Here is an 11863-nt window from a genome sequence, read left to right as displayed (position 1 = left end):
ATAGTGTCTCTTTATAAAACTCAACTGCTTAATTAATATGGATTATAATTATTACATTCCTTGTTTGGAATGACAAGAGAGTGAGTAAATGATGGAAATTAATTTTTTGCGATGCTTTTAGCCACTTTTAAATCTCATACCTTTGAATAGATATGGATAGTTTCTGCCATCAGAGCCTAGGAAGTAGAGCTTCTTAGGTTTGGTTTTAGTGGGCAGAATGGTGATAGTGTTGCCTACACTCTGGATGGTGACTGTATCTGTAGCAGACAGCTCTCCTGGCAGTGCCATCTCTGTGTTGGTCATGGCAGTCATGCGGGGGCTGATCTCATCTAGCCGCAGGAGGTAACTGGCCCGTTTCTGTGCCCTCTGCTGCAAGCTCAGCATGATCTGTGAAAGGACGAGGTAGAATTACACAAAGGTAAAGTGTTATGTACAGAATGCATAACAGCATTTCCTCAGAACACTTATGCAGACAGCTGTCTTTACCTGTTTGAAGGGCACCCAGCTGCTGGCAGGATTGGCTGGATTAAGAGGGCTCCTCAGTCTCTCTAGAGCATTGTGGATGGCCTCTCCGTAAGTCTCCTGAAACCATGCTTCGTGAGGAGTCTCTGCCGAAGCAGCCGTGATGCTGCGCACGTGATCCAGTGCAAAAACCACAGGCTTCATCAGAGCAGAATGCTTCTCTCTCATTATAGCCACTTTCTCATCCCTAAACCACAAGAGATCAGGAATTTAAATGATTTTCCAATGGACACGAGTCACTCATTAATGAAGTTCCTCCTTTTATATTGATTCCCTGGGTCATGACTTACTTGCGCAGAGTGTTGTTGTTCTGAACTCTTTTCACCTCGTCCTCCAGCTGTTGAATCCTGCGCAGAACATGCATGTGTTGCTGCTGCAAGACCCCCAGCCAGAGCTCGTCCCAGAGCAGAGTGACCCTCCTCAGCTCGCCCACCAACAACTGCACCTGCACACACAAGGATCAACAAAACAACTCTTACAACACAATGGCCTTAACCACACTCAGAGACACACAAAACAGTAAAGTCCTTTCTGTAATACCTGCAGCACCATGGTGGGGTTGGCGGAAGAGAGCCTGTCTACGATCTTGCTGTAGCAGTCCTGCATCATGGCTTGGTCCTCACTAGAATACATCACCATCTCTTCCCCGCGGCTGCTCTCTTGAGAAGTCGGCCCGCTGCCCGTCTCACTCTCACCTCCACAAAGAGCCTCTCCCTGCATGTTCCCAAGCAGGGATGGCAGGGAAGACGGCAGCTTGTTACCTGGCAGAGATGAAAACATTATTTTTTTCCCCCAAAGAGGTTAAACTTCTATTTATGATCACTAAAATGAGGACTGTTGGTTGTTTAAGGCACGTCTCCACCAAAGCATTTAATCTTAAAGCCAGAGCATTTTTTTAAATTTTCTTCAATAAAAAAAAAAAGTCTATTAAAAAAAAAAGTGTGAATAGACTGACCGTTAGGCCTGACACACTGGATGCGTGGCGTAAGCATCTCAGCAGTGTGGCGTGTCAGTTTTTAATTCGGCTCCCATGTTAACAGGTTAGAGCTTGCAGAGTGCCTGAAAACGCGTGCATGCTAGAAATAGAACTGACACCTATTTTTCACGCGACACGCAAGCATGTTGAAAGCGTTTCCAGGCAAAATAGAATAGGAAAATATGTTTATATGTCATTTTGTACACAAAGTATTAATGACATTTTGATGTTTGAAAGTCTATAGGTTGACACATTCAGATATAAATGTAATTTAAAAAATAAATAAATGATCAATTTTCAAATATTGCATCCGTCAAACAGTCTATTTTGCCGTCAATACTGTTGATGGTGTCCTTTATCAGTAGGCTTTATATTTATGCTCAAAATGAAGAGTAGATATTGTTGTCGTGAAGACAAGAGCCTGGTCATGTCACCTAAAGCAGCAGCAGTGCGCCAGTGCCACGTCACGATTCTGGTCTGTAAAGACACAGAAAATGCCACGCAGCAGCCCACGCAACTGACACGCAGCAGAAATGCACGCTCACACCAAGCAGCCAGTGTGTCATCGGCCTTACTCTATCTTTTTTTTTGTTTGCCAACAGAGGTGAGGACAAGTCATACATGGTCAAGTCCAAGCAAATCTCAAGTCTTAACCATCAAGTCTCGAGTCAAGTCTCAAGTCACAGTTCAGATAAATCAAGCAAGTCAAGGGTTCATGCTTAGCAAGTCGAGTCCTGATAAGTTTCAAGTCAAGTCACAGTACTAAAATAAATAGAGGTAAATTTTGTTCGATCTATATTATATTTAGTTTTGCACAGAAAAGATTCCCTTGTATACAATTATGTATCTTATTCATTATACATTTGCTATATATGAATCATACGCGTATCTGTGCTACATTAATATCTGAAAATACAATAAAATTGTGTTGTATACACAAAACGTTTTGAGAATAAGATGTATCGAGTCTAAGACTTAAGCTGTTAACTTTTTACGTGGCTGACACTCCCTCTGAGTCCAATGATGGGCAATCATCGCTGATGACGTCATTATGACGAGCGCAAAAGAACCGGTGAAGCGTTTTCTTCAATCGGTTTATTGAATCGAACTGTCCGAAAGAACAGTTTCCACACACAGTCCACACAAACACTTGAAAATGCGCACATTTAATACAGACATTATAGCCTACATGTAATATAGAGATGCCCACCAACATAAAAAAAAAAAAAAAAAATCAAGCTACGCCACTTTTATAGTCAAATTACCCAAAATTATCTATTTACGAGACGTATCAGTAATGATAATGGTCACATTTCTAATAAGAAAAAAACATATGCAACCAAGGCCAAATTATGACAAACATAAAAGATTAATTCATTAAAGTATATTAGTAATCGTTATAGATCTTAGTGATACTGACAATAAAGAGATTACTTTCTTACCTTTCCTTGTGGCTCTTGAAATGTTGAATGAAATTTGACATTGTCGTGTCAGATATTCTTGCGTTGCATACTTTGCATCTGGCAAATCTTTTTTTATTGGCACGGCCCAGTTCAAAGTCTTTATAACCAAACAAAACTATTTGTGGAGCTCGACTACTGTCTGCCATGTTTGGTGCGGTTTGAATTGTGCAGCGTTAAAGGCACAGACGCTTATTAGTGGTGCTGACATCAATAATTATTTTTTTTTTTTACATTCATTTTATTGCTGATTGTTTATTATACGTTCAAGTCATTGTCGAGTCTTCCACTTCAAGTCAATTCTCATGTAACTTGTTCTCAAGTCAAAGTCAAGTCATTTTCATACTTTAAATCAAGCAAGTCGCAAGTCCTGAAAATTGTGACTCGAGTCAAGTCATGTGACTCGAGTCCCCCACCTCTGGTTGCCAAAGGTTGAAAAATTGTTTACAGAACAAGACTTTTTACACTGAATCAGACTAGTTGTCCATCCCGTAAAACAGTGAGAGCCATCCACTGACCAACCATCACTTGCAAAACAACTAAATAACAATTGAAATATTAGTATTGTTGTTTTCGAATACATGTAATATTTTCTCCATGTCTGTACCAGATGATGTTGGCGGACTACCACAAAATTAATACGAAAAACAATGCTTGGAAGAACATTTCAATCATCATGGGTCTACTAGGTAGGCAGCTACAAAGTGCTCAAGCATCCCCAGTTTACAGAAGATCGCCTGGCATTTTCAGCTGGTTAAAACACTTTAGTGGACACATGGCCTAAGGTTGACAGGATGTCCCTGAGTGGAATTATAGTCCATACCTGCTGCCTGAGCCTCTCCGCCAAGAGAGATAGATCCCACGATGGCAGGATACAGGATTAGGTGGGGCGAATCTTGGGCCACTCTACACAGCAGGCTGCAGATGCTCTGGCGAATGTAAGCCTCTGGGTGATTTAGTCTGGAGAATAACTGAGGGATGATACCTAGAGAGAAAACAGACATATTAATATTACATGGACTGAGATAACTAACTACATGATGTAAAGAGGAAGGTGTTCATTACTGTATTGATGTTCAAGTTCTTACCCCTCCAGGGTGCAGTGGGTGTGGATGCCAGGCCGTGCTCCAGGCCCTCTCTCAACTCCCCAGCGTGCTTCACAAGCAGACGCAGCAGACGGAGGGTTGCCATGACAATGACATCATCGCTGCTCTGTTTGCTGCTCTGGTTGTTCAAGAGCAGCTTGGGGTCGTCTTCATCTATGGGCACCTGATGATCAAGACACCAAAACATTTGATCGATTTCTCTTTTAGAAATTTGCCCAGTCACTGTGTAAACAGAGGAGGAATCCTCCGACCTGCCCAGCGTTGAGTTTGAGGAAGGTGAAGTACGCTCTGCAGGACACCCGGTACAGGCTGAAGATTCGGTCAACCACTCTCCTCCACACCCCAATCAGCCCATCGGTCACCGTGTCCTCCACCTCAGACAGCCATGGACAGGCACTCAACAGCTGTCGGCCGATCACATCCACCATGTCGTCCTCCTCATCCTCTTCATTCTGCAAAGCCATGTCCTCATCCTGCAGGAAAACAATGACACATGAACACACAAAACAAGAACTTTTTGCATCCTTTGTTTCAGACAAATGAACATCAGCAGAAAAATTAAGACAGAAAGCCACAGGTTTAAATAAGGTAAAACAATTAAAAATGTATGCATCAAAAGTAGCAGTAAAAAAAAAATACTGTTCCAAAAGTTGTCAATTTTAAACTTCATTCATTAAAGAATCCTAAAAAAAATGCGTCAAGGTTTCCTCAAAAATGTAAAAATTGCTTTCAACGATGATAAAATGTTTGAGTGCCAAATCATCATACTAGAATAATTTCTGTAGGTTCATGTGACATACAAGACTGGAGAAATTAATGAATAATTACTTAGAAATGAACAAATACTTTAATATTAAAATAGAAAAAGTCATTTTTAAATCGTAATATTTCACAGTGTTATGGTTTTTACAGTATTTAAAGTGGGGGGGGTGAAATGCTATTTCGTGCATACTGAGTTTTTTTACACTGTTAAAGAGTTGGATTCCCATGCTAAACATGGACAAAGTTTCAAAAATTAAGTTGTACGTTTGAAGGAGTATTTCTGTTCCAAAAATACTCCTTCCAGTTTGTCACAAGTTTCGGAAAGTTTTTTCGAGTATGGCTCTTTGCAACGTTAGATGGAGCGGAATTTCCTTAAATGGGTCCTTAGGGCACTTCTGCCGGAAGAGCGCACGCTCCCGTAGAGCAGAGCAGAGAGAGCATAACAGACTTCACTGATCAGAGCGAGAGCGTCGCGAAATGTCACAAAAGGAGGAGTGTTTTTGGTTGCCAGGGCAAGACAACCCTGCACAGATTACCAAAGAAAAAACAGCATTAAGGGACCAGTGGACGGAGTTTATTTTTACAGAGCATCAACGGAGTTGTGCAAGTGTTTGTGTTTGTTCCCTGCATTTCGAAGATGCTTGTTTTACAAACAAGGCCCAGTTTGACGCCGGATTTGCATATCGTTTATTTCTTAAGGATGATGCAATCCCAACGAAAAAGGGTCGCGATCGTGTGTTGGAACCGCATGCGGTGAGTAAAACTGCTTCAAATATCTCTGCCTCCTTGTTAGTGCGTCCGCCTCCCATGCCGGAGACGTGGGTTCGAGCCCCGTTCGGAGCGAGTCGTTGCTGCTGCTGCTCTCGTTCAGTTTCAGCCTCTGGATCAGATTCTGGATCATAAATAAACGGCTGAATCTGACTGTAAGCCATGGTTTGTTTTGGAGCTTCCAAACGCTCTCAATGCAAAAGCCTACGTGATCTCAATGCACGCTCGTGATTCTTTAGCTCCGCCCACACATCACACCTCCAGTCGGTCATCTTTCTCTTATGAATATAATAAAACTAAAGACTTTTTGGAGTTATGAAGGATGCAGTACTACTCTATAGGTACTCAAGATTAACAGGATATTGAGTGAAAACGAGGATTTCACCCCCCCTTTAAAAAAAAAAAAAAGCACCACCCTCAAATGTTTGAACAGTAGTATATTTAAATGAAATATCTATGCTTTCTAGTATTATATTTCCATAGTTCCCTAGTGTGTAGTGTACCACATAATAAAAAAAAAAAAACACTGAACTCTAAACTCATTTATACAAACTGTGAACTCCATAACCTGAATTCCTGCTGGGCGACACATGGCTTGACCCAAAATGCCGAAAATGGTTTCCTTGTCCTCATCACTGGTGCCTGCTGGGAGCAAGTCCTCGATTTCTTTCTTCTCTCCAAGGAGCAAAGGAACCCCTTCGCCTTGACTATCAGCACACAAAATAAAAAACAATCAGCACAAGCACATCATTTATCAACTATCATTAATACTTTTCATAGATAAAGTACCTGGCATTGTCCACAACCTTCCTGCCCCATCTGTACGCCCAGCTGGCCAGAGCAGCCCATGATTTAGCCACTTCAGGAGCTTGAGTAGTTGAGAGCTGGTACAGCTGCCCAAGGACGAAGTCTGGCTCCCCAACACCAACACTGACTGGAGACAAAACAAACGAACCTTCATGACCATTACAAAGAAACTAAAAAGACAAAATCAATCAAATACGAATACATAAAAATAAAAAGACACTGTAGAATGCAAAGCTATCATCATATTGGTCCTCAACCATTCATGACAAAAATATCATGGTTTAATATGCTGACATTATGCGTATGCTTACCTGTAGTCTCTGTTGTAATATGTGGCATTCCTTGATCTTCCAGTGGCAGCTCCAACAGGCCAGAGATGTTTTTGGAGAGAGCTGAGAGGCTGGTAGAACCAGAGTTCCTCTTCGCCACCATTTTGAGTTGTGGAGTAAGATCTTTCCATTCGGCCAAAAGCCATTTGCAAAGAGCAAGCACAGAGCGACAGGCTGCACGCTCACACTTTCCAGAGTGACAGTATGACAGAGCAGAGGAGCTCAACATCTCCATAGCAGATACAGACTGACCTAAACGACAGAAGAAGTGCTTAGATATTCAAATTGCAACTCACCAAGACCAAGTGAACTGGCCTAAATCAGACTGACACGGCTTAAAAACACTCACCAGCAGCAAACAGAACCTTAGCCTTTTCGATCTCCAGCTCTGGTCCCCACTTCTCCCCAACAGTGCCCTCAAGTGACAGCTGCCTGAAGCTTTGCACCAGGTCCTGACCTTCAGAGACCCCCACTGGTGGCTTGTTGCACAGGCTCAGCAGACGTGTGGCCAGGGCAATATTTCCTTGCTTGCGAGCAAATTTCACCACAGTCAGACAAAGCTCCATCAAATGAGAGTCCACTGGAGCAGACAAACCTGGAGGAATCATCGAAGAGTCAACAGAGACGTCACATCACATTCATAAGTCATACTTACACATAAGAGAACGAGACCTTACCTTTGAGTTTTTGGAAGAGCTGCCTTTGGAAAGTAGTGTATCGCAGAGCATGCAGCCATGGCTGAACATCCTGCTGCTTGCAGGTGGTCAAAGCTTCACTGAACAGTGGAATTAGACAGTCCTGCAGAAAGAAAAACAAAGAACAGGGATTTCTTAAAAAAAATGAAAAGACTATGATAATGTATTTGCACCTTCACAGTGTTGATGTGGTGGCTCAAACCTCTGGTTGTTGATTGCACAGGGAGTTCTCTAAAGAGTTGGCACAGTGCAGCTGCAGGGTGCTGAATGTGGGCAAGGAGTCAGATAGAGTGAGAGTGGAGAGACGCAGGGGACCCAGAGAGATGCGACCTGTCTGTTTCAGGTACTTCACCAGGGTGCTGAAGATAAAAACCCAAAAGTAGAATCGCCATCAAAAATATTCACAACTTGTTGAAAAACAAAAAACAAAAAAAACCTTGTGTTCAGACCATTTACTCACTCAGACGATGCGAGAACCTTCTGGTCCTGTTCGTGATTGGTTGCAGTGATGGCTCCCACAGCGCTTCTGAGGAGCTGTACCTCAATGGCCTTCTGGAGCTCTGAGGGGTCTGGGCTCAACACAGCAGGAAGAAGCCTCTTCAGATCTATCAACACAAACAAAGATTAATACACACCACACCAAAAGGCTGAGTGAAGCTGATCGTAGGAAATAGATTCCACATGTTTTGAACAATGAAAAATGAATGATTAAAGGATTTATAAAAATCATCCTTACAAAAAGCAATTTCTAGTTTCTAGTATAAAAAAATTTGAACCGAGCATTACGGTAAAAAAATTATGCAATTATAATAATGATAATTCTCGACAGATGGGATAACAGATTTTCCATAACCATGGATGGGCTATTATCATACCAATCTTGTCTTTAGTTGTAGAGTTGAAAAGACCATAATCCTCCCCGGGGAGCAACTCCAGCTGGGCACGGCACTCTGAGAAATCCCCCTCCTCAAACCTGCTCAGGGCTCTGGAGGGCAGACAGACCAAAACACAATTATTTCAATGAACAACTCACACTCCAGCAGTCACAAGAAGTCAGTTCTGCTACTACACACCTGATGTAGTTAAAGTCTGTTTTGAGGTTGACAGTGGAACTGCTGCTGTTCTTTTTGAGGTTTATCATGCTGGCCTGCCACTCCTGCACGGACTTCCAGTCGCTCAGGGCCACATAACACTCACAGGCCTTATTAGCCAGGAAGTTGAGCACTTCTGGAGAACACTCACTGGACTTCAACAACACAGTTTTCCTTCCATCTCCTATTAAACCAGTCATGACAGATACAATAAGCAGCAAGGCAACTTTTGCATCATAAAAAAAAAAAAAAACACTGACCAGCGAACAATAACCTCTAAAATCATTAAAGGCTAGGGATGGGGATACTTTGAAATCTCAATTTGATTAGATTTTTCGGATCATGATTTAATATGGTAAAATTACTTGGTAAAAAAAAAAGAAAATACACTTCTGGAGGTTTTTGGTTTGCATCTTTCATTTCCGAAGGTTAGTGACTAGTGATTTTTCTTTTAACATTATTCGATGTATGCATCTTTTTTTATCCATTCTTACATGTACACAAATTCAATTCAAATAATAAGACACCCATTACCAATAAATTGAAATCAGTATCAACAAAAAACATTTTTGCACTCCAGAGGTGGAAGAGAATCTTTTTAATGCAGCTTAGATGTGAAAAATTTACCTATAATGCAAATGCATAAATAATACTATGAGATTAAAAGTTTAAAAAAATTCACTTTTGAAACTAACTGGCACTCATGACCAGTGTTGGGAGTAATGGCGTTTAAGTATAACGGCGTTCCTAACGGAGTTAAATTTTCAGTAACGGAGTAATCTATTTAATTACTTTTCCCATCGTTGCGATGCAGTTATCTTTACTGAGACTGTAAAGTGTTGCGTTACTACAGTTTGGTTGAATACAGTGCGAGGTGTCATGCTTTGACTAGTGGCTACACATCAGCTGCCTGACACCGTTGCAAATCCGATGATGATATGCTGGGTGGGCGGTGCCCTGCTCACGCGGTCTCACTGCACGCTCTGACAAGCACTAAACACAAGACGGCGTCAGCGATAATGCCGTTCTCGATCTGGAAGTACCGGAATGTTTCTGTGACATGCACGCTATGCCCAGTAAAAAAAAGACTTTATTCATGTCTGCCTTAAGCAGTTCAAATCTTATGAACCGCCTCACATCAACAAATGCTAACATGTTACTGTACTGAATATTTAATACAGTGTTCAAACCAGGCGCGACTTGCGTGAATAAATTGCGCTATTCGCGCGCAGTTGGAAGCTTGAACATTTTGAGTTCATTCGCTTCATTCGGGTGTGAAATTCGCTTAATTCGAGCGTGAAATTAACTTCACAACAGACGCGAATTTGATTCATGGGGGGCTTCTGCCAGCTGAGTTCACGCAGCATTTTCAACCACCATTTTTATTCAGATAATTTTCTAAATATTACTGTTATTGTGTCATGAAATGTAGTTTAAAAGTATTTAATGTGAAAAAAGGTAGTTGTTTTAAACTCAAATATGCGGTTTATTTAAAAATGTGTTTCGCCGATTTTCAGAGGTTGTCTATTTGTCTTTGCATTGACTTAACATTTTGCATCTGGTGTGAACGCACCATAAGAGTTGGATAGTGTTCTGTTTATTGTGCAGTAACTTTAGGCCTAATATACAGTTACAGATATTTGCACTAATGGCCAGGTTTCCCTTTGTTTCTTTTTACCCAAGTTTAAATTGCTAGTCTTAATTTTGTATTAGAATTTTATTTTCAATATTTATTTTGTATATGTTTTTATTTCTATGCATATCATATGGCAGGCTGCAATCTATTGAGTTCAAATAAATACAACATTTTCTAAAATTAAACTTAGTTTTTATTCTTCAATCAGTTAATATAAACATCTTATATATTAAAGATGTTATAGTACGTAATAGCATTATAGAACATAAAAAATAACGTCACAGTTACTTTGCTGAGTAACTAATTCATTTTACAATGGTGTAACTGAGTTACTAACTCAATTACATTTTGGGAGAAGTAATTTGTAACTGTAACTAATTACTTTTTTCAAGTAAGATGACCAACACTGCTCATGAAATGAAACTAGAACTTAATCACCTATTGTAAGTTCTAGTTTCATATGTCAGAGTGCCAGTTTTCTCACGTGTTTTCATTCGTTTGTCCAAAATGGCTGATTAATTCAATTCAATTACTTTATGAATGAGTAATTGAATCATTCACTCATACAATTAATTCAAAAACTAATTCATTCAGTAATGAAACATAACCGTCTGTTGCACAGTGGTTCAATTAGAATCAGTAGAAAATACAAACCGGGATTCACGTGTGAATACATTTTTCACTTCTCCCCCTTTCAAGATTATCTTATCATGCGAGACATTTAGTGCAAATTTTGTAAATCCTCACCACTGCTGGTGTGTTTTGGGCTGGAGGTGTTGGAGCCAGTGAGTTTTAACAGAGAGTGATCAAAGCCTTTAATGGAGCAGTCCATCCCTGTGACGGCGCACAGCTGCTCTTGGTACTCTAATGCTGCCTTCTCAAACCTTGGGAACAATGCAACATCAACATTTCATGAGACCAGAGTGTCTAGACAAATATGCATGGTGTAAACTAGGTCATTTTATTTTTTTTAGAACAAAAAACACTTACTTTCCCTCGGCCTGCAGTGCCACTGATCCCAGCCAGCCCATGCTCTTGCCAGTGTTGGCCAGACTCCAGGCTGCCAGACCTTGTATCGCTTCAGGGCATCGCAGCTCACACAACGCCTCCACCAGCATAGTGACTGGCACCTCCATTTCTGGTCCCTACAGCAAAGCACAGAGCAAAAACAATGAACTTATGCTTTGGATTTACAAGTCCAAACAGTGTAGAGCCAGTGCCTTACAATAATGGACATCTCAAAAAGGAGCAATGCTGAGAAGTTAATGGAGTTATAGTTCAAAGACTTTCATATAATTATGTAATTACTCATCCTCGTGTTGTTACAAACACACAAGACCTGTTCATTTTCAGAACACAAATTAAGATATTTTTGATGAAATCTGAGAGCTTTCTGACCCTGCATAGACAGCAACGGAACTACCACTTTCAAGGCCCAGAAACGTAGTAAGGACATCGTTAAAATAGTCAATGTGACATATGTGCTTAAATGTTATGAAGCTACAAAAATAATTTGTCCACAAAGAAAACAAAAATAATGAATTTATTCAAATTCTTCTTCCCTGTCACTGTCTGCAGTCACATGTACACAAGAGTAACATGACACATTCATGTGCATTCCTCTGCTTGTAAACAAGACGCAGCGCATTTACATTTATGCATTTAGCAGACACTTATCCAAAGTGACAAGTGCATTTAGGCTATACATTTT

General features: G+C 40.7%; 1 protein-coding gene across 3 annotated transcripts in view; it reads right to left on the bottom strand.

Moving 5' to 3' along the window:
• LOC113046182 (serine/threonine-protein kinase SMG1-like) overlaps positions 1 to 11863 on the bottom strand; it is a 40869-nt gene that overhangs the window by 15100 nt on the left and 13906 nt on the right. For all 3 annotated transcript variants that reach the window (XM_026207123.1, XM_026207130.1, XM_026207135.1), the window contains exons 23-40: positions 11143 to 11297; positions 10900 to 11036; positions 8499 to 8700; positions 8301 to 8410; positions 7886 to 8030; positions 7628 to 7784; positions 7408 to 7528; positions 7080 to 7325; positions 6713 to 6982; positions 6384 to 6528; positions 6163 to 6301; positions 4316 to 4537; positions 4047 to 4227; positions 3782 to 3943; positions 1063 to 1283; positions 813 to 967; positions 487 to 709; positions 141 to 387 (exon numbers count right to left, since the gene is read on the bottom strand). In XM_026207123.1, coding sequence (XP_026062908.1) covers positions 141 to 387; positions 487 to 709; positions 813 to 967; positions 1063 to 1283; positions 3782 to 3943; positions 4047 to 4227; positions 4316 to 4537; positions 6163 to 6301; positions 6384 to 6528; positions 6713 to 6982; positions 7080 to 7325; positions 7408 to 7528; positions 7628 to 7784; positions 7886 to 8030; positions 8301 to 8410; positions 8499 to 8700; positions 10900 to 11036; positions 11143 to 11297 — 3238 coding nt within the window. The remainder of the gene's footprint in view (positions 1 to 140; positions 388 to 486; positions 710 to 812; positions 968 to 1062; positions 1284 to 3781; positions 3944 to 4046; positions 4228 to 4315; positions 4538 to 6162; positions 6302 to 6383; positions 6529 to 6712; positions 6983 to 7079; positions 7326 to 7407; positions 7529 to 7627; positions 7785 to 7885; positions 8031 to 8300; positions 8411 to 8498; positions 8701 to 10899; positions 11037 to 11142; positions 11298 to 11863) is intronic.

The sequence above is a fragment of the Carassius auratus genome, chromosome 3, assembly GCF_003368295.1.
Source record: "Carassius auratus strain Wakin chromosome 3, ASM336829v1, whole genome shotgun sequence".
Taxonomy (NCBI): Eukaryota; Metazoa; Chordata; class Actinopteri; order Cypriniformes; family Cyprinidae; genus Carassius; species Carassius auratus.
This window is presented reverse-complemented; position numbering and strand designations above follow the sequence as displayed.